The 23538-nt window shown below is 41.0% G+C and overlaps 1 protein-coding gene across 1 annotated transcript; it reads right to left on the reverse strand.

Annotated features, from left to right (window-relative positions):
* Positions 1–280: 280 nt before the first annotated feature.
* On the reverse strand, positions 281–22983 carry LOC6564484 (mucin-5AC). The gene is made up of 7 exons (XM_001991616.3): positions 22961–22983; positions 22293–22539; positions 7472–7601; positions 5198–5312; positions 4261–4421; positions 4024–4163; positions 281–3926 (listed from the first exon to the last, which is right to left on the reverse strand). The coding sequence occupies exons 2-7, from the start codon at positions 22389–22391 to the stop codon at positions 1863–1865; spliced, it is 2709 nt and encodes a 902-aa protein (XP_001991652.1). The 5' UTR covers positions 22392–22539; positions 22961–22983; the 3' UTR covers positions 281–1862.
* Between the last annotated feature and the right edge of the window lie 555 nt (positions 22984–23538).

Consider the following 23538-nt stretch of genomic DNA (forward strand, 5'->3'; position numbering starts at 1 on the left):
GGGGTCGGCGGAGGTGGTCGTGGCATATGCCGATCTTTGACGGACCTCGCCAACCACATGAAGACAATTATCGATTTGCATATTTATTAAATTGGATAGAAATAAGCAAGGAGTGTCAGAATCGAATTTGAACGAGTTGACGGGAAGTAAAGTTGAATATTAATTTCTGTTCAAATTATTCCTTTGCCCACATTAATAAAAGCATTTCTGATTTTTTGTAATTTTTTTTTTGTATTTTTTTTTTAATGGGATTTTATTTGTATTTGAATTATTTATTTGGTTTATATTTATACTATTTACGCATACATATATTTCTATTTGCTTTACTTTGCCTTGTGCGCTTGACTCCAGATGCTTCTGCGCCTTTCTTCTCTGTTATTCTTTGACATTATCTCTAGCAAATTGATTATCATTCATTTTTTAATTTTTATTTTTCCTTTTTTGTTTTCTTTCTTTGGTGAGTACATAATTTTCTAGATCGAAGTACATGGATTTGGTTTTTTGTGTACTTGGGAGTGTGTTGTGTGCGTTTTTATTTCGTTTCGATTAGATTCGTTTCGTATTTTTTTATCTTTTTCTTTATATATCTTAATCTTAAGTATGTCTCAATCATTCGATCAAAAAGCTTTTCTGCTGCTCCACATTTGAATTCTAATAACTATGCAAAACTTTGCGATCCAAACTTACACACATATATTCACTATTTGGACAAAAAAAATGACCTTCACATCATATTTATGAATGTGTGAATTTATTTATATTATACGAGGCCCGTTTCGCATTTGGAGATGGTGAATAATACTTTTGTATGTATAATACTTGATGTTTATGGATCATATATATGTATATGCATATGTATGTATACTGCCATTTCAATTGTATTATAATGTGCACATAACCATAAATATTCGAAATGGATATCAAATATTTACTTTTTACTTTTAACTCGACTGAGTGCCGGCAAGGTAGGGAAGGAAAACGAAATAAAAAAATTGACTCGCTTCTGATGATTTTCATATTTTATGCGTATACGGCACGAGTAGCTCTGTAAGAATTTTTAGTACTATTTATCATACCTTAGATTTGGCCATTGGAAACGCGCACACGCACACACCAACAGCCACACCCACACACACACACACACACACACACATCTCTCTATCCGCCCTACGGTCTGCTCTTTACTTATTATTTTTCGCTTACTTTGACTGTCATTTACTTTGACAGACTTTTTCCGATGCCTGTCTCTACTAATGTGGAGGTGTGTGTGTGTGTGTGTGAGAGTGTGTGTGTATACTGTGTGCTGTGCTGTGGCGTGTGTGTGTGTGTGTGTGTATTTGTTGTGTGGTAGTACTTTGTGGCTTGTGCTGCAAAGAATTGACATATTTGGTGCTCCCAACTGGAACTTCTGCTGCCACTCTACACTGAAATGCTTGAGTTTTCTTTTGGCTGCTTTGCGTTTCCGCTTGGCGTTGACTAACAGCTTGAGTTTCCGGTGGGTGGCCAGGGGGGCGGAAAGGGGGTGTTACCAAGTTTTACAAACTTTGGCCAGAATGTGTATTTGGTTGATGCTGATGATGCTGATGATGCCGATGATTATGATGATGATGCTGCTGCTGCTGCTGGTTGGGTGTGTGATTGCTGGTTGAATCAGACAGTGACATCAACTTGATTCAATTTGCTGGCAATGCAGCTTTGATATTTTCCCTTCTTCTTCTCCTATTTTTTCTCTTTGCACGCCAATTACGTTGCAGGGGTGTCACTGAAATGGGGGTGGATGGGGATTATTGATGTGGGAAGTGGGATTGCTGTCGGAAATGGGTATTAACTGAAAAGAGACGCTTCAGTTGTGTGGAGCGCATTTAGCCCAAGATCTTCTTGAAATAGCTAACGGTTTCCGGTTTTGTTAGCGAACGTCGTCGATTTGGCTTAAAGGGCGCCTCAGTTTCCTCCTGCAGGAAGTTGTGACGTGCTGTTGTGGCGCTCGTTAACTCCAGCTCCTCCTCATCCTCGGCCTCGGCCTCAGCCTCAGCCTCGCTCTCGCTATCCACTTGTATCTTTGTATCGGTCGGCATTTGAGCGGCAGCTGCATTTGTTATTGCAGTTGCTGCTGCTGATGCTGCTGCTGCTGCTGCTGCTGTGGTCGCATTTGAGCTGTTTTCATTAGCTGTTGGCTGTTTTGTTGCGGTCGCTGACAGCAGCTGAGGCGCCTCTGTAGTCAGCACTTTGCCTGCTGCTGCCCCGATTGTTGTTGTTGTTTTTGAGGTTGCAACCGCTTTGGCTGCTGTTGTTGTTGTCGTTATCTCTGTTTCTGGTGCTGCGGTCGCTGATGCCTTGCTTGCGATATGTGCTGGCATCAAGGCCGGGAAAGGAGCGGTTGCAACTACTGTTGCAGCTGCAGCTGCAGCTGCTGTTTCTCCTGCTGTTCCTGCTGCTGTTGTTGTTGTTGTAGCCGTTGCCAGTAGATTGAGGATACCACGGTCTGCCTTATGTTCCCCATGCTCGACATGCTCCCCATGCTCCCCATGTTCGCCATGCTCACCATGCTCACCGTGCTTGGCTGGCGGCACATAGTGTGATTTGACCAGAAGCATTGGCGGTATGAAATGCGAATTGTCTACCGTTTCCTTAACATGTAGGTGCAACATTTCATCGCGCGTCTGCTGCACCGGATGTATGGGATGTGCAATGCTCACCGTTGATGTACCCATCGGGATTGCTGCTGCTGTGGTCGGAGCGGGAATGTTGCTGTTCATGCTCGTGCTGCTGCTGCTGCTGCTGCTGCTGCTGCTGGTGCCAATGTGGCTAGTGTTGCTGTCGTCGTTATTGAAAGTGTTGCCAGTTGTGGCAGCAGCAGTTGTATCTGAATCCGTTTCCACTTCCGCTGCTTGTGTTGCTGTTGCAATTGTTATCTTAATGTTCATTTCGGTTGTTGTTACGTCTGCTGTAGTTGTTGTTGTTGTCATTGAGGGTGCGCTTGTTGTTGTTGTTGTGGTTGTTGCAGGCACGGCAGAGGATCTGATTACTGTTGCTGTTGTTGATGGGGGTGCTTGAGTTGTTGCTGCTGCTGCGGTTGATGTTGCTGCCATGGTTGTTGCTGCTGCTGCTGCTGTGGTTATTGGAGGTGCTTCGGTTGTTGTTGTGGGTACTGCTACGGTTGTTGTTGTAGTTGTGGGTAAGGCTCTGGCTCTTGTTGATGATGGTGGTGGTGCTGCTGTTGCTGTTGTTGTTGTAGTAGGTGCTGTGGTAGTTGTTATTATTGTGGTCACTGGTGCACTGGTTAACGTTACTGGAGCTGCTGTTGTTGTTGATGTTGCTGCTGTTTCTTCGGTGACTGCTCCTGCTGTTCTTTCAGTTATGGGCTCCATTGTCTTCAGATCTTCCAGCATTATTTTCTTTCGGTGCGGCAGAGCCTCAAAGATCTCGTTAGAGACATCGCTCTCATGATCCTCGGCCAGTTGCTCATCACTCATTGGCGGCTGATCGCCCATCATCATGTCCAGGTGGGAAATTGGCTTCGGAGTCGTTTTGCGCTTCTGTTCCTGCTGTGCCTGCAGGTTCTTGGCGTATTCGTCGTGGATGTTAACCTTCTTGGCCGACTTCTTAACAGGCATGGGAATCTGGCCGGGGATGTGATATCGAATCAGTGGCACTGGCGCATGTGCCATCATTAAACTATCGAGACTGAAGCGTTCAACGGGCACGGGAGCGGCTGTGGCAGCAGTGGCAACCTGGATCTTAATTGCACTCGCACCATAGTTGGCCATCAGGGGCAGCAATTCGATGTCGTTGTTCTCATTGTTGTCCGTGGGCATGTTGTTGATGATCTGCAGTGACTTGAAGTGCGAGTTGGTGATATCGTTGATGCGTTGCGCCTCCAAGCGCTCCTTGGGACAGATTAACTCCCGAATGGCCCGCTCACGATCCTGCAACGAATGTGTGCAGTTTGTGCAGAGTTACAACTCTGTTATTACCGTTATCACCCCCCCCCCCCCCCTCTCTCCCACACCCCGCAACACTTACCTCCTTGCCCTTGCAGGTGTGCCGAAGTAGACCCTCCTCCTGACAGTTGCGGATCAGCTCAATGCTTGCCGTATCCGCCATGTATTGCATGGTCAGATTGGGCATATCCTTCAGTATGCAGGCATCTGCCCAGCTTGGCACTGTGCAGCAGACAACAACAAAAGGGCATACCATCAACTCATTTAAGCTCATCAAGTCAACCAGCCAACCCCTTGGCTTCCTCCTTTGTCTACTTACCAGGCATCTCGCACAGGAAAGAAGCCGTCTCGGGACCGCCGCAGCGCAGCGCATGCCAACGATAATCGCGTATGGGATCGATAACAGCGCAGAGGGGCGCATCCATTAGCGGTAAAGACTCCGCCCAGTAGCCAGTGTCCACCACCAAAGGTCGTGAGTTGCTATGTAATGTAAATAATTTCTTACTCCACACTCTAATCCAAGTTCTGGATAGATCTTCAGCTCAGCCTCTCAATTATAGTTAACAATTAATGTTTCTTTGTAATTCTGCTTATTTTAACCCAAAGTTTGCAATACTTTCTTATAAATATTAAACAGACAACAGACAACAACAGGGGAAAGTCAAATGTTGTCTGCCTTTCTTTGTTAAGTTTATGACTTTAGATATAACAGGAACGACAACAAAATATATTGAGACTTGAGATTTGATTACCCATTAATCTTTGAAAGCCTCACATGAATCTTATATAAAAAAATATTTTCTATGAATTGTTTTGCGTTTACATTTATAAAATTTAAAGGTGAAATAATACATTCAATTTATACTATCAGTTTCAGCTTATAGAAAATTACGTTACAGCTAAGATTTAGTATAGGATTAAGTGTAAAAACGATGCACTTTGAAGTTTGATATGCACACAATAAATGAAAAGTTAAAGCGTCACTAATCCAAGGACATATCGTGTTTAAATACACGCCGTATTCAGTTATCGACTCTAAGTTACGGCTCGCTCGCAAATATATTTAAAAGCAGACATAACATTCATCAATGCTCCGGCACCATAAATTCACATATCAACATCAACGATACAATTACAACGCAATGTTGTTGATTGTCGTTGCTTGGGTGTCGTTTAAATGTTGTTGTTGTTGCTGTTGTTTCTGTTCTTGTTGTTGTTGCTGTTGCTGTTGCTGTTGTGGCTGTTGTTTTACTTACGACCACATAAAACGATCCGAGTTCTGCGGTCGCATGAGTCCAATCCAAACGATGTCGTTCACATCCAATTCCCTTAGCAAGTCGCGAGTTGCATCAAATTGAAAACTGTTGTCAACTGGCAAAAAAAAAAAAACAACAAAAAAATATTAAAAAATTTAAGATACCGAACAAAAGGAAATCAAGAACAAAAGCGAGTGAGAAAGGAGAAGAGAATGGAAACGAAACAAATGGTTTTTATTTGTTCAATACGAATATTTCTATTTAATTTGCCAAGCGCATTGTTTTACCATGTTGGGTGTGGGACAGAGACAGCGACCCCAAAAGCACTCGACACCACTGCTCTCCATAGCACAACCATAAAACCACCTAAGCCACCACCAAAACAACCGAGGAGCCCCAAAGAGACAGCTGCTAATCCAGTCCGATCCTTGTAGACCAAGCTGTAGATATCCAATAACGAGCGACTAAAATACCCTTTACTTTTCTTGAACTGAACTTTGTTTCTAGTCGCTTTAAATTAAAGAATCACATTGAATCTAAAAAAAAATCCGACAGGGTTTCTATAATTGTGAGATAGTGTTTAGTTCATTCCTAGGTACTGTTTCAAGTTGAAACATTTTTGTACTTAAGAATTTCAATTTTTTACACTTCTTAATAGCTTCTTCATAACTTAAATCCATTAACTATTTTAGTGCAATTTGAATACAAATAAAACTTAAGACACTTTAAACCCTGAAAACAGGGAACGGAAACTTGGTTTTTTTCTTCTATTTGACATTGTTGATTTTTTGCTTATACTCGTTGTTTTTCAGCTGTGCAGTTGTGTATCAAGTTGTTCCTATTTTTTTACATCTTTTTTCTCATTTCATGTTGTTATTTCACACATTTACATGCATCCCTGCACCTCAAATTATTTGTGCACACTGCTCCTCGTCACACTCAGTTGACCCAAGGACAATTGTGCGCCCGAATGAACTTTTGGTGTTGTACACAAGTTGAAGGAAACTATATATAAAAAAAAAACATATGAATCTATTTATAAGACAATGTAAGCATAGAATTTGAGTGGAATTTCTGAGTTTACATATCTCTGGTGAATTTAAAAATTCGAAATTTCTGAGCTTACATATCTCTGGTGAATTTAAAAACTAAATACGGTTCGCAACTAAGAGTGGTATCAGTTCCAAGACCTGTAATTTAAGTATACCCGTCGAAGTCCACCAAGTGTCTACCACATTTTCAATGCATGTATTTGATAAATGTTGGTTAATTATCTCTTTTTATTTAATTAATTAAATAATTAAGCAACATATGTGACAAGCAATCGTTTAAAGAAATTGGATTTAGTTTTCAGCATCGAAAACAGCTGACCCATTGACCCACATATATCTTGTCGATATTCTGATTTGTAGCTCATCAGATTTGCAATATTTATCAGATTTTACAGATTTACAATGCGGCAATACAATTTGCATTATCTTTGAGTGGCATGCACAATTTATCAACAATCTACTTACGCATACTTATCCATTTACGAGGAGAGTATGCCCATAAGCCAGTTGAGCGACCCTTTGTTGATTTGGCTGTGTGTTCCCCACTTCCCCGGTTCCTGTTGGGCAACACGCTAAGGCCCGCATTGCAGTGACCAGTATTTGTCAAAAGGATTTATTGTGTTACGGACACAGTAGAGTGAGGAAATGGGAGAAATGTGGAGGTAGAGGGGCAGATAGACAGACAGGCAGGCATATGCGCATGATATACATGATAAATACTTAGCTGACCAAGTTCATCGGCATACTGTTAGGACACAGACATTGAGTGCTACATTATCCACACACCCCAATCCTGATCATACATAGGGCTTCAGCTCTTGGGTCTTTGGCACTCTGGATGACTGCATCAGTTTGCTGTTGTGTTCGTTGGCCAGCAAATAGCTGTCAACATTGTTACAACGGCTGCCGGACATTTGCAACCAAAGCCCCTCGACTCTCCACCCTTCACCCGACACCCTTTGTTACCTTGGTGGCCTGGTGTTTGTTTTGTGCTTTGTGCTTGGTCTCTTGTCATTGGGCTTATTTGCATTTCACATTGTGTTGGCGTTTAGCATAGCTTTATATATATATATATATATATATATATTCATTTCATTTATATATATAATTTCATTTCCCTTTAGCCCATTTGTGTAGCTGGGGACAGCAAATACAGCCATGTATTGAATATCCCTGCTGGCTTTGTGGCCAGCTTTCTTGTTTAGCTGTCTGTCTTGCTTACCTGTTACAAGATTGGCATGGTGAAACTGGCAAACGGCATCCGCCTCGAACCAGGAGATGCGATCACGAAAGAAGCGATAAAACACATTCAGGCCCTCCTGTGGCATTGTCCAAGTGTTGCTCACATTCACCTGCAAGTCACAAAAGGAGATATGTAGAAGATGGGCACAAGAATTTATAAAAATAATGAAGAAGGAGTAGTAGGACAAGAAGAAGAAGAAGAAGAGGAAGTGGAATAAGAAGAATGCGCAACAGGGGAAACCTGAGATGCATGGAAGGAATTTGTTACTTGTCGCTTTGGTTGTCAACGCCGCAGAGCTGAGGCGTATGCTTAATGCATTAAGTATACGCCACGTAAAAGTGCCTACATATTAAATGTTGTTCCTCACACACACGCACACACACTTCTTTAATGAGGCAGCAACATAAAAAATACACACTCTCACATATTATGCATGCAAATGTGAATATATATGTATATTTATATATATATATATATGTATGTGTGTGTTTTGTGCGTGCCTATGTTTAAATGCGGTTAAGAAAATAATAATAAATAAATAAAAATAAAACAAGAAAGAACAGCTATCTGGGGCTTGATGTACATTAAATACCCTACCACACTTGGAGGTCTTTTCAATTCAAACAACAAGCTGGTCAGTCATAATAACTTTGTGCCTGAATATTTGAAATATAATGAAAGAATCTTCAATTTTGTAAGGAGAACCATGATATCTAAAAATAAAGAGGCAACAATAAACTTACAACTCAATATTTAATGGATTGGGTTTGGATATGAAGTTTAAGCGTTTTTCACTGTGTCATCAAAATTAGAGTAAAATTTGCTTAAAAATATATTTCTATGTGCGATGGTATACATAAGACAGTTAGATATAGTAGTCCGATGTGATATTTGCGAAAACAACAACGTATTCGGTACACCGTCTCAATTTGCGACTGATTGTTCCTTTGTACACGGGGCCTACACATCAGCAGCAACATCAACATTATTCGTGAAGACTTAGCTGTTGTATGTTGTTTATGACCATATATACTATATGGGCTCAGAGATGTCTTCTTCAATATGTTACGCGCTTTGTGACAAAATTAAAACACACCCCTTGCCCCGGCAAGTGTATACAAAGGCTGCCACACGTGCGTCTGTTGGCAGGCATTCCACACATATATATACATATGTACTTCATTAGCTCAGGCAGCAGCCGGCTCAACGACGAGCAGCAGGTGACTGAGGGGTTAAGGTAGGAGGTGGGATATGGGAGGTGGGGGTTGGCAATATAGAAGGTGAATACCAGAGGGAGATAGCTGGCATAAGGCCTTGCATACTTAGGACAGGCCACCAACAGGCCACAAGGCCCAGAGCGAGTACATTTTTCACCTTTATGCCAACAAACAGGAAACAGTAGGCCTTGGGGGAGGGGGGAAGGTGGAAGGTTTGGGACTGTTGCGACGCTTTATGCCCGTAATGCCAATGTGACTGACTACGCCGGCACATTAACTAATTACAAATGCATGTCGGGGGTTGGGTGCAAATAGTATATGCATTAAAAACACCACACCAGACGTAGATTACGAGCACATCAAATCTTTTTATGCTTGTACACTCAGCAAAAAGGGTCTCGCATTGCAATGGGCACTTAAATTACAGTACAAATGTGCTTGACAAGCAGCCCGGAGAAGGCCAACATTTCTTGCTGTCATTTAAATTACGTTTATTCGAAACATTTGCCCTTCGTTGGCCCAGAGTCCCTCTCAGTAACGTTAACAGTAAGCTGACAGCACCTTATCAACGAGGCTAACAATAGCCTTGTTTGGCTTATGGTGTTGCCAGATGTGCTGTAAAAATATTTACTGCAGAGCGGCAACCTAAAGCTACTCAAATATTTAACAGTTAGTTAAACTTCTTGCTGTAAATGGACGGTTTTGAATTGAAATACTAAAATATAAGTTTGACAGGCGCGTTAAGGAGCGTGCATAAGGACAGCTAATTTACACACAGCTTCATCTAGACACACTCACACAAACACTCACACACACACACTCATACACACACACACACTCACACACATAAGTACCAGTATATTCTGCATATTAATGAAAATTCTTGACTTGATTTCACTCGCTTTTAATTATTTGGCTTTGGTATGCCACGTTTCCGTCCGTTTTACCACTCAGTCGTTGCTGAAGTTCTTTGCCTCTTCACTCAACATTTTATTGTTATAATTTTCTGTTTGTTTTTATTGTTTTTTATGTTCTCGCTGATTTTTTTTTTTCTTGTAACGCTTTCAAATTGCAATTAAAAGATGAAAGTACAGTGGCGCATACTTTTTGAGTCTGTAGAAAAATTTCAATTAAAAGTTAATTTAGTTAATGGAACGCTTTTTTTTTTTTGCCTCGCTTTTGAATTTTGTTTCCTTACATACACACACACACACAGACACAAATTCCAGTCTGGGCACGTGGCTCATATGGAATGCACATTGTTAATTGGCCCACAGCTAACAGAAGCAGCTCCCCTCTGACTGTGGAATCCTGAAACCAATTTGTATGTGAAACAACTAAATTTGTATTCGTTTTATGTCAGAAAAAGAATTTAATTTCTATCTGCTTCATTTGAAATACCTATTGCATCATCAATAGTATATAGTATATAGTATATCGAAATTGTCGCGTGTTTAATTAAACTTAATTTGTGTTAGTACTAAAATGCGCATTACCAACACTTTTTGAACAATTAGATATAATCTGGTCAATATTGGCATGTTTTGTATAAAATTAACTGTTCATTTAAGTATTTGTCAACTATTAAAGACCCAATGCAATAAATACCGTAGTTGTGAACTATTTAAAATATATGTCCTTATCGATTATTTCTCTTTCCATTGCTGACGGCAACAAATGAAATGGAAAATTTGCTGAATCTAAATAAGTAAAATGTTTGTGTGTAAATTCTGCATACATTAATGCAGTCATAATTAGTCAATTACTTATTCAAACACAATAATTTGAATTGTTTGCAACGTTTGCAGAAAAAATAATTATTGCGTTTACGCCCTAAACACACACAATACATATTTATTTTATATCAAGTCTGTCCAAAAAAAAATAAAATAAAATGCACAATCAACATTTTTATGAATTGATGTGCACGAAAATGCAAAAAATATTTTGTTTTATTGTTTTATTTTTGTTTTGAACATAAGCATATATAGAGGAGGGGACGAGAACAGCTCGCATATTGGGGCCACATCATGGGTCTATGTGCAACAGGAGGATGAGCAGCTGAGCTGCAGCTGCCCCACAACGGTTTGTTGACTCTTATGCCTTCTATTTGTGTTTTCATTGTTTTCTTTTCCATGTTTTTTGTTTTTATCTTTTTTATTTTTGGGGGTTTGGGGGGTGGGCGGTGGTGGCACTTAGCACTTAGTTGGAGAGCAAACAGTTCAGGTTCTTCAGCTTGTTTGACTGTTTGCCTCGTTATTCTTTGTTTGTAGTTATGATGAAGACGCGTCAAGAGCGGCCTCTTCCATTCCACGACGAGCCTGTTACAATTGCAACAAAGGAATAAGTGAAAGCACAAAAACAATATAATGCTCTTGAATACCCTGTTCGTACTCAGCAAATTAAGCAAACAGGGTATAAACTATATTTAGTAAATACCGGAAAAAGAAATGAAATAAAACCCATAGGATTTGATCACAGGGTATCTAAGAGTTGAGCCCTGACCCACTAGATCTCTGTGCTGTACAATTTCAGAATTTGCATTTCCGCTCTTTAGCCTCTTGACTTTGTCCCATTCCGTATCACTATTTGTCCTGCACTTAAGGACAAGTTTTTCGTCCGCTTTGTGTTTGTGCATCCTTTGAATATTACGTATAAGCCAAGGGTGGAAAAGGATGGGACAATGCATCGCTGGCTCCACTCACAGCCTTTATGTTTGGGACAAAAGAGTCGAGCTGCAAACTGTCCAAAAGCCAAATGCCATCATATGGCTTCGGAATCCATATTCTCCGGAATCTCTTTAGAAAAGATCGTAATGCTGTAATTTTATAGAAGCGAAAGCGCCTTAATATTTTTCCAATTGAACTGGCATCCCATTAAACCAATGTAAATGTTGCTGTTGCTGCTGCTGCTGATGATGATGCTGTTGTTTTTTGCTCTCAAGAAGTAAATGGCTGCCACAGTGGAACGGAAGGCAATGAAGCACCTTAATAAATATTGAGTATTATGCTTGAATGGCAAATAAATAGCTTCCTACACGATTGTCGATTAATAATGGCTGAATTAAGCCAACATAATTGCGGGCCATATACAGTGGGTGCCCGATAAGCGTGCCTCGCATACACGAGTGGTAATAATTGTGATTGTGTTATTTCTCCCCGGCTCCTTCTTCATCCACACACACACACACACACACACACACACACGCACATAGACAGCCTCGATTGGTTCCAATGCCACTTTGTATCCGTACATTGAAATTTAACATTCTTTATGCATAGACAGCGACACATACACACTCACTTTGCACTCACACACACACACACACACACACTCTCGAAGAAGTGGCGTGACAGTGGCGCTTAAAAATCAAAAGTGTGCAACATCCCTGCTGCTAGATGCCACACATAGATAGGGCGTGCCACTGTGCCCCACCTGGAGCTCGAGCACAGCACAACAGAGCAGAGTGTAGCCAGCATATTTTGTTTTTGTGAGTTGGGGGTTGAGTTTGGGGATTTGGCTGCCATACCTGTATTAGCAATCCTTTTGATATATTGTAATATTTTATGCATGCCAACGCTTTCAGCCTCATTTTAGGCCACACAGCCCCCATCCCTAAGCCAGACGCTTCGGAGCCTAAGTGAACATATTCTCTTCTCTTGTATTTTTTCTTCCATGTGTGAAGGTTAACTTAACTATGTCAAATGTCGTGTCATTCACAAACTCCCGTACTAACATTAACGGGAGAAAAGAAGATAGAATATCTAAGCATACACACACACACACACACACACACACCCGTACAGACACACACACACATATGCAACACCTGTCGTTACATTGTCGCATTGCGTTGGTTTATTTCGGCCCCTGATTGCTGAGTGCTTCTTATGGCCATTAAAGCAAATGTGGCCCAAATGCTGCCACGCCAGCTGAGTTTACGCACATACATACATACATACATAATATATATATGCCTATGTACATATGTAAGCTCTAAATAAAATATATTCTCGGTTGCACCAGTCACTTAAATGTACAAAGCTCTTTGCTTATACAGTGCGATTTTTGGGGTATTTTTTCGGTATATGTTGAAAAGCATCTGAAGTGTAATTTAGCAGAGCTATCAGTTTCAGGAAATGCAGTGAAAACAGTTCTCTCATATGCTGGAAAGATATTCGATTCTGTGAAACTCTAAAGCCACTCTAATGTACTTAAATTGAAAAAGAAAAACCTTTTCTATAAACGAAGGAATTCAATTTGTATTTGCCAAGAATATCTGCTCAATTGAGCTAAATCAACTCAAAAATGAAACAGAAAGCATTTGTTTCGTGTCGATGGATACAATATAACGATTATCTCAACAGGAAGTTATCAAAACTTTTCTGTTTCCTGTTTCCTGTTTCCATACACACACATTTACATTCACTTGGAACCCAGAAAGCTGATGAAGCAGATGAAGCTGAAGCCTGGCCACGCTCAATTTGCTTGGGTTTGCTGAAGCATCGTTGATAAACGCAATGCTAGAGCAATCCCAACGACTCTGACTGACGAACTGACGGACTGACGGACTAACTGACAGTCAGACTAGTAGCCAGACAGCACCAGCACCAGCACCAGCACTGGCAGCAGCACCAAGTGGATTGGGTGTATAGGGTCGGAAATAGGGGCCAGATGCCAAATGATAAATAGCGCTGTCGCTTTGAAGAAAAATGTTCGAAAATAACTAAAAGGTGGGTTAACCAATGGATGGGTGCTGGCCATGGACTTATAAATAAAACAGCAAGGCATACACACACACACACACACTCACACAAACACACACAAATACGCAAATGCATTGTCCTTGATATGACCTGCCCTTGCTGCTAGCCCCCAGCATAACAGTCTGTGGCACAAGTGCATCAGCAATTGCAACATAGCAACATTGTTGCCAGCGTCTAGCATAATTGTGGACCAAGTGACGTCACGTAGTTGTCGACAGCTGTCAACTGTCGCGCTTGCTTGCATACGAGTACATGCGGCCAAAAATTTATTAAGATTGAAGACAACTTGAATGTCATCCAGTTAGTCAGTGAGTCGGATGGCAGAAAATCCCCACCCTGTGCGGCACAAATGTTGCCTGCACCTTGTCCTAAAGCTGCTACATGCAGTGTGCAAAATCGCAATTTGAATCAGACGAGTTTAGAAAACAGATATAATTTGCATAAAGTTGAATTATTATATAGGTAACAAAAGAGCCAATATAAATATAGAAATCAATACAACATCCTGGTAACAAGGTAACAATTTTATAAAAATGCTAGTTGAATTTAAGAAATGCAGTCCTGGTTTTTAGAGAGCACAAATATATTCAATTTTAGAAATTAAATTTAAGGTGAGGATCCCTTGGCGCCAAGTGTACGAGTATATGGAATTTCTAAAATGCAGCGCTATTTCTTTTTCTGGCTGTGCCTTTCAGCTAGTTTGAAGTGCTTTATAGATAGATATAGATCTAAATAACGTACTAAAACTCAGCGAATTTCTTTTGTAAATGCTCAGTTGCTGGAACTCTCTCGCTTTCCAGCGATTTCTGAAGTTTTTTTTTTTCTTTTCAAAGCTATCTAAATAGCTGTTTATCCTTGGCTTTGTAGTTGTTATTCTTTTGTCACGCTAGGTTGAGTTTTCATTTAGTCGGGCTCAGTTACCAAAACGCTGCTACTGCTGCTACTGCTGCTGCTGCACTTGACATGAGCTTTAAGCCCAAGGATAGCAACGTAATTTGCTGTGTGCATGGTCTAATCCTTGCGCTACATACTGTCGAGCCAATGCTGAATAATGCACTCGAAAGACGCAAAAATATTAACAGTTGCACTTAAGCATGTGCCAGAGTACGTATGTATGTAAATATGTAAGTTTGTACGTATGCATGTATGTACGTATGTACATATGTATGGAGACGTGTACATGTGTATACATATTCCAGTATCTGGCATACACATGTCCACATCTCTAAGTCGTTTCTCATAAAATATTATAAGTATTTTCAAGCAGCTGTATGCTGGTGTGTGTGTGTGCGAGTGTGTTTGTGTGTGTGTGTGTGCCTGATGTGGAGGCCACAGTCTTAGCAAAGAGTGAGATTTTCTTTGCTTTTATTTTTGCAAGCGGCTTAAGTGATTTACTTTAAAAGTGAGCTGCATACATAGTTAGAGGGGGTCTGGTGTGGTTGGGTGGGGTGTGGTGGGTGTTTGGAAATTGCCAAGTCTTTGCAGCTTCATCACAAGACGTTACGAATGGCAGCTGAAAAGAAATTAAATTGCTGCAATGCAAAAGGAACTCACAGCAATGCGCTGCCAGCTGCCGTCAGAGAGAAAGAAACAGAGACAGAGGCAGAATAAGCAGCAGCAGCAGCAGCAAAAACCATTCGCCAGCTCAGTCACTGCAGCTGCTGACGACAATTTGAAACGAAGCACAACTAACACTGTGTGGATGTGTCTCACAATTGTGTGTGTGTGTGTGCGTGTGTGTGTGTGTGTATTTTTTTTTGCAAGGCAGTTAAAGTTTCTAATTGAAATTGAAAGAGATTGCTGCGCTGGGGTGCTGATGGCTGCAGCTAAATTTGTACGCAAAGAGGGAGAGATAGGGACAGAGAGTGAAAGAGAAATAGAGAAAGATACAGAGAGAGACCATGCACAAAGATGGTGCCCAAGCAAATTGAACGGTAACTCTAGCCAACAGCCAAGGCAGCCAAGGCAACCGAAAGTGTGACCAGGTATTCATTAGATTAAATTTCATGCTGTATTTGGCAAGTCAATTTTATTTGAATTTGATTGAAAACCAAATTAAATGTTATCTGTGGCTTTCTATGCAATTCACACTGAACGATATTTTGTTTCTACATATTCTTCGGATATGTCGTTGCTGTTGTGGACAGGTCTTTGCAAGTGAAATAAGTTGATAAGGCTACAATTATATGTTTGTACTCTATGCAATTTTGAATAATTTGCTGTGGAATTGCTGTGTAGAACAGCTTGTCCAATCACTTGGCCCACATCAAGGACATTTACTTTAATCTCAAGTTCGATTAAGTTGCTAACCGAAAAGTTTGCAAAGCCACAAAAGCAACAGCAGCAGGAGCAGGAGCAGGAGCAGGAGCAGGAGCAGGTGCATGCATTTAATATGTTTTTAAGTATAGTCATTTCATCTATTGTGTGGTCTGCACACGACTTGCCGTCTTGCGGCTGATCGAACGCCACCTGCGCCCAACGACAAACTTTGAAAGTGACACGCCCCTCAGCTCCATCATAGCTCCCCCATCATCACCTACAACAGCCACAAGTTGGACGAAGGACAGACAGGCTGCGGATTCGATTTGTAATTAAAAGCGCAAAACTTTTGGCCGTTGATCGAAATCGAAATTGTCGCACATGACGTTGGTATTTGTTTGCGGCCGAAGCTGCGACGAAGTCCAAAGTTTTGGGCTGGGTTTGGGCTTGTGGCGTGGACTGGACTGGAGTTGGCATTGGCATTGGAGTTGGGATTGTGGTGTTGGGCGGATCCTAAAGCATATGCCGCATCAAAAGCAAATGAATCTGTGCAGGACAATGCTTAGGAGAACGCCTTATTGGCGATACTTGACGATCGCATACCCTAGAATTCATCATTTAATTGTGTTCAACTATTTCCGAATTGAAGGCATATTTTCCTTTTAATTATTTCCGTGTGCAAAATGCAAAAAGATCTTTTTAAATGTCTGACTTTTAAATAGCTGTTCATTAGTTTTGCAAATCATATCAGAATAGTTGAATTTAGATAACGTTTAACAAAGAGCATATTTACAGTTGTTTTTAGGCATTTGTTGAAGGGGTGGCTGGGTGGGAGGGGGGTGGTTGCAGGTTGAGGCCTTGCTTTAAGCTTGTGTGCATGAATTGTGGCATTAAGCGAACATTTGTAATTTGCTGGCTCTGCGTTTCGGCAGTAAACTTTAAAATTTCATGACCACGAATCATTAAACTTAAACGAGCACTAAATTAACAATTAATGCACATGTGTGTGTGTGCGTGTGTGTGTGTATGTGTGTGCGTGGGTGTTTGTTTTATGACTTCGCATACACAAATTACTTAATGCCATGCTTTATTGTTCAATTATTAAGCAGCAGGGCACGAATAGCATAAAAAGTTTAACACACATTTCAGCTCAATGTTGTTGTGAACTTGGCTCAAGCGAGGCAAAAGAAACCACAACAACAAAGGCTACTGACTGCCTCGATTAATGGACCAACATTAGTTATCAATGATGCCCAAGTGAACGATAATGTTTCAACGCCTAGCAACCAGCTCCCTTTCGTTGAGTTCGACTGTAACCCTTGGCAAGCAGAGCCTACGGCTAGGCTATGTAGCAGGAGGCATCAACATCAGAGTCCGCATCAGGCCATCATCATCTCATCATCATTACTGTTATCATTATCATTGTTATCGTCGCCCATTGGCTCGTCAGGGCCAAAAACAAACTGTGCCTCATTATTGCAGCGCCTAGGCCTCATTACCAACAGCCACATTTATGCCTGACCTGAACTTTGACCGTCTCAAATGCCCGCAAAATTAATTTGCCTTTGACTTCAATGCTCCAGCAACAGCGCCAACCTCATCAACATCATCAGCATCAGCATCAGCAGCAGCAGCAGCAGCAGTTGCCATTCTCAACATATTCCCTCTTTGCAACTGCCTCTTCTAATTGGCGATACGCAACGGCAATCTTCACAAACAACATTCGTTATGTTTTGCACTGTGAAAAAGTGAGTGGAATTGAATTCACATTCAGTGAAACTATAATACAACATTATCCTCACAGAAAACAACTATATTAAATAGTTCTTACAAACACGTCGGCTCACTCCCCTAAGTCCCTCGTCGCCTGCTCCAAATTTCAAATCAATTTCAATTTTGAAAAAATATTTATTTTTAGATTAACTTTATTTAATCTCGGCTAATATTCGTTTTACTCGACAATAAAGTTGACATTATTGTTTTATGTTATTGAATTGAATGAACTTAAGGACTTGTACCTGAACTATTTAATCTAGTTTTTTCAACAAGGATAATAGCCTCTACAATTTTAATGAGGTTGAAGAAAACAAGCTAATAAGCTTACATTTTATTATTATATTATTTTTTTATCTTGAGTATTTGTGTATAACATAATATAAAATGTATTTAAGGTAGATTTTATAGACAATGAGGGAAGTGTTAAATGAAAGTAGAGTTGCCAAGCAAACAAAAACTATAAGTGTGATTAAAACTATTGAAAACGCCAGAACAATCAATCATTTAGGGTTGAAGTGAAGTACTTGATGCTGCCGCTGTTTGTGCTTTTGCTGCAAGTGCTGCAAGCTGCCTCATATAATTTGCTGCTAAATTGAAGTGAAACGCTTTGTTTGTGCATAACGAGGCGTGCAGCGCGTTGAACAAAGGATGCGTCCTAAAAGGCGCCACGGAATGGCATGCCAGCCAAAGCGAAGTGTAGAGAGAAAAGGTTCAACATGAGGCTGTGTGCCAGTGTATGAGTGTGTTAGCTTTGTTGCAACTTGCAAGTTGGCAGAGAAAGTTAGTAAGGGGAGGGAACCATACAACTGCGAGTGCAGTCGCGAATCGGGTCAAAGCTGACAAGGACGAGGCACAATTGAGTTGATTACCAGCAGTGAGGACAGAGACAAAGTAGATGTTACACCCAGCAAATGGTGCTCGCAAGTGGCAAATGCAATTGCGTCCTGCATCCTTCACATCTTCAACTCGATTGTACTTTAGCCATGCTTCCATCAAAATAAATCACACGCATTCACAATCTCACACCACAGATACGTCAATTATATAAATACATCTGTGAACAGAGCTCAAGTTGATAAAATACATTTCGATTACTTTTATATTTTATAGTCGCACATTTTTAGAGCATACTGTCTTGGGTACTTGGTAACTGCGATTGTTACGCCCAAAAAAGTATGCTACACATATTTAATGTTAAGTTCTGATAGATTAATCTTCTAAATATCTTGCTAATTACTTGGCTACGATTGACCCTGTGAGAATCTCATCGTTTTAGTTGAGTTTACCTTCTTCAATATATTTCAAGTCCCGTTGTGAAGAAGCAAAGAACCAATTAAGCAGATATATTCATGTAATTGTAATCATATTGAAAAATATGGCATAATTTGAATAAATACTTGATTCATCTGGCTTTCGCATCGAAATTAAAGTGTAAGCTAACCAATAAGCGAGTGAAAGTATAGTAAAAGTTGGCTCGTTTGCAAGTGGATAAGTGTGGCAGGCACTGTACGTTGCAGGTCAACTATTGTGAATATGAAGGTAACTGTAACCATGAGGGTAATTTGCATGGCACGCAACAACATTATGGCCTCAATCAAGAATTGTTCTCTCAATGTATGTGTGTGTGGGGTGTGTGTGTGTGTGTGTGTGTTTCTGTATGGTGTGTGTAGAGGCATGTGTGGCGCATTGCCTGCCACATGCAGCACATGCCATGGGATTTCCGTTTCCGTTTCTCTTCCTTTTTGTTCTTTGCGCTCTGGCCCTATCACTCTTTCTCGCTCACTCTCTCTCTCTCCCTCCCATTCTCTCTTTTTCTCTTTTTTGGAGCTGGGTGCCAAGTAATTGGCTGCGAAAATGCTGCCATAAATCAAAGCGATAATTATGTGGGCGACTGCGCTCCGCCGGAAGGTAAATGCCGTCGCAAGGGCAGAGACGCTGTGATGGGAGGATTGGAGGTGGTGGGAGTTGGGTAACAATTTGATTGCTCTATGCTGCCATAAATTATGATTTGATGTGCGAAATATATAGTTGCAGCTGGCTCAAGGTCAGGGACAATGTGCAAAACTTTTACAAAAAAAACAACAAAAAAATTCAATTTTTTTTTTCGTACTTTTTGTTCTTTTTGGTCTTTCTCTTTCTCGGTGTATGTGCTTTGTGTTGGCCTTCTTTGCACGTTGTTGCGGCACCCACATCGTAAATCGTAAATGCCACCGAGGGTAGATGCCATGACAGAGGAAAGGACAGGGGGGCAACAGCGTCTGAGGCAGCATCAAATGCTGTGCGTTGTTGCATTATTAAATTAGCTGCAACCGAGAGCAGCATGCATTACGCTCGACAAGACCAGGCCAGGCCAGGCCAGGCCAGTCTTTGTCAGGCTTTTGTGTCAAGCTAAAAGCACCCAACCGAAAACCAAAATGACCAGCAAAACCAGCTAAGCGACAGTCGCACCACCAGACGGTCTAAGTGCGTAAAAGGCTCTCTTTAAAAGGCAGCTCCTGCGGTGACTATGGCTATGCCAATGACTGTGGCTCCGACTCTGGCTGTGGATCTGGCTCTGGCTACGGCTACGGGTAAAAGCAATCACGATAATAAGCATAAATAAAAAGCCCAACAAAAAATTACACGACCATAAAAAAAAGGGCAAATGGCAATGGCAAAAGGCTAGGCGACCACTGTGTGGCAGGCAAAAGCGAGGGAACGAGGATTGTGTGGGACGTTGAGGGAAGAACATACAAAACGGCACCGCAAGGCAACCCACGAAATGCTGAAAGCAAGCTGAACTGTAAACTATGCACGTGTGCTCAACAACCAGATACCCTCTAAACAGCCTACACAATTTACAAAAAAAAAAGTATTTCCAGCTACCCTCTGATCAGCCATACAGAAAGTAGATTTTATATTATTATTATTATTATTATTATAAGCTACTATTTCTGTCTAAAATCGAACGTAAATATACAAAGAATCAAATCTATTATCATTGTTTCGACAGACTTGCAGTCAATAAGACTTTCACTCTCACATAAAGTGAAAAGCAAGAAGAAAATGTATACCCATTTAAGGGCATTTATTGTGTACAGGGTAGAAGCAACACGAGAATGGGAACACAAGTAAGTTTTGTAGTGGCTTGCACAACCGCTGAACAACATCGTAAAAACTTATTTAATTTGTGATTTATATGAATAAAATTTTCTAGTAAATTCCCTGAAATTATTCATTTCGTAGCGCGCTTACGGGCGGGTGGACAACAACAAGAACAACAACAACAAGAACAACAACAAACGACAACAGCAAAACAAACCAAAGAAAAATGGCACTGGCAAACTAGGGAGAGCTGGGTGGCTAGTGGGCTGGCAGGGAATTGGTTAGTGAGACTGGTGGATGGCAGACCGGTCAAAGGGATAGGACTCGCAACCAAAAGAAGTCGCCAGTTGGGCTGCGAGGAGCGGGGCATTGGGTTTCAGGACAGACGACAGACGACAGACGATGGCGGCGATGACGTCGCTTGTCTCCCCCCCCCCACACCCCCAAGCCCCAAACTCCGACTGAAAACAGCAAACAAAAAAAACAAAAAAATAACGTTTGACTTGACTAGCCGAAAGTTCACGTTTTTGATTTACTCACAAAAATATACAAACACAAACACAGCCACACACTGTGGCAGGCTCAACTTTGCGCATATAAATTGGGCAATTCGAATTTCAAAGTTCTGCCAGAAGCAGAGAGTTGCGTCTCCCCGCGTTGCCCCGCGCTGCCCCGCGTCGCCCATTGAAGCCTGTGGCGCAAAGCAGATGACTGCTTTGTAAGTATCGCTTAAATCTGCCCATTTACTGAGATAGATCGACTGATAAACTGCTGTAGGATTGCCATAGAGTTTGTATGAAAAAAGCTGTACCTGAAAACAAGGCATCTGTTTATTGCAACAATTTGTGGGAATAAGTTGATCTTTCAAATGACTTTCTGAGCAGTTCAGGAAGGAACGCAAATGTTTACCACTCTAAAGTTATTACAGCTATATTTATAAAGTATAAAGTTATAAATTATCCTATTTTTTACACTTATGATCCATGGTCACTAATCAGCATTACTCTGATAACTGATGAGTTCTCTCAAGAGCAAATAAAGTCTAACCTATACATATATAAAACCCATACTCTGATTCATATTTTCATTTTAAAAGTCATATTTGTAATGAGTGTTGAAACCATTCTGAACGTGTACTCTTAAAATATATTTAAAACATAATTTTGTATGCAAATAAACTGATTCAATTTGACGGAATTCAATTACTCACACACACAAATTTAGATTTCTCTTTCAAGCTTTCATTTTTTTTTTTTTTTTTTTGCTTTTAACATACTTACTCAAGGTGTACAAAATGATATAATAAAAATGTATGAAATAAAAATAGATTTGCTTAATATGGAAAAGAAGAGAAACGGTAAAAGTTTCATGCAACTATTTCAACTTTAAATGCTCTTGCTTAAACGTGTTTCTCGGGAGAGCACTTGATTTATCAATTCTGCTTTGTGCGACATCCTTAAACGCTTTGGCTGGCAATGGCGCTGCATTGCCTGTCGTCGCTCAAAACAAAGTAATCGCATTTTTTTTGGCTACGTTCTTTGATTTCGCTAAGCGAATTCAGCGCAAATTGTGGCCAACAGCCAAGTGGAGTCGGCCGCATGGCGCCGTGTGGAATGTGTGGCATGTAAGAGGGGGTGAGCTAGGCTAAGGAGCATAGCGACGGCCACTGAGTAATTTTATGATGTCTCAAAAACTTACCGCACGCGCATCGCAGCGCAGAGCAAAGCTGGCGAGGCATAGACCCAGCAGCGGTAGCATCAAAAGCCGGCTGCGTCTTTGTTGCAACTCGCGCGGCATTTTTAGTTGTTTGCTTTATGTCGTTTTCCTTTTCTTTCTTATTTTTTTTTTTTTTTACTTTATGCTTGTGGTTTTTTGTTGGGGATGTCTTTCAGAGTTTAAGATATTGTGGCTGGCGCTTTATGTTGTGACTTGCCCACGATATACACTGCAAAAAACAAACAGAAACAAAAACAATTTTGATAAACGGCCGCGCAACGCAAATTGTGTGTCTTTCAAAAAGAGTGAATCAATTTCGATCTCGAGTTTTGCTGCCGTTGCCGCTGCTGCTAAGTGTTTTATTCTATTTATTTTTTGTATTTTTTTTGGCAACGTTGGTAAGTTTCACATTGGACTGGGGTTCTTGTGCCGGCGCCTTGTTGTTTACTTTCACTAGACACACACACACACACATACACACTCACATGCACACTCTGCCACACACACACACACACAATCAGATAGTAAAAACAGCAACAAAACTGGCGCCACAAAAAACGGCACGTTTAAACGAACAAAATAGCGACACTGAATAGCAACAGCAGCAACAGCAACAGAAACGTCAGGAGCCACTGTTCAAGCGAACGAACCGAACGCGCACGCGGCACGAATTGTTCTGGCGTTTCGACAGTGTTGGGCGCTGTTTATGAATACCAGCAATGACAGGCTGAAGCAGCAGCAGCAGCAGTAGCAGCATTGTTAGAGACGGCCAAATGGTAAATGCGGCGAATTCACAACTTTCGCAGCGAATTCGCCAGCCATTGCCACCGTGTTGACGAGCGCAAGCAAGACAGCTGCTGGCACCACTCAGCGAGTGGAAGCGAGTAGGAGACATACAGCGAAATATGGACAAACGGCCTGACGTGCCTGCCATGAAGTTTATAAAATGGACGTGACTGTGGCTCGCATCACACTTGAAGTGTGTGTTAAGCTTTGCTGCTGCTGTTGCTCCTGCCCTTCCGCTTGCTCCAGCGATGCCTATGCATTTGGTATCAAATGTTCAAGGACACACTCGCTCTCTCTCTCTCTCTCTCTCTCTCTCTCTGTCTCTCGCACACTCAGCACTATACTCAATGCTTAATGCTTTTATTGTGTAGTATTTCTTTATTTTTAGTTGATGTTTTTTAAACATATTCAGTTAGCTTTTGATTTTTGTTGTTGTTGTTGT

Source organism: Drosophila grimshawi, unplaced genomic scaffold, assembly GCF_018153295.1.
Source record: "Drosophila grimshawi isolate 15287-2541.00 unplaced genomic scaffold, ASM1815329v1 contig_848, whole genome shotgun sequence".
NCBI classification, from domain to species: domain Eukaryota; kingdom Metazoa; phylum Arthropoda; class Insecta; order Diptera; family Drosophilidae; genus Drosophila; species Drosophila grimshawi.

What these genes read in the sequence shown, in the direction of transcription:
- LOC6564484 (XM_001991616.3), bottom strand. Translation starts at nt 22,391, where the DNA reads ATGCCGCGCGAGTTGCAACAAAGACGCAGCCGGCTTTTGATGCTACCG. An exon ending in TGCGCTGCGATGCGCGTGCG is followed by an intron (nt 7,602 to 22,292) that starts GTAAGTTTTTGA and finishes TGTGACTTGCAG; the next exon opens with GTGAATGTGAGCAACACTTG. An exon ending in TCGGATCGTTTTATGTGGTC is followed by an intron (nt 4,422 to 5,197) that starts GTAAGTAAAACA and finishes TACATTACATAG; the next exon opens with CAACTCACGACCTTTGGTGG.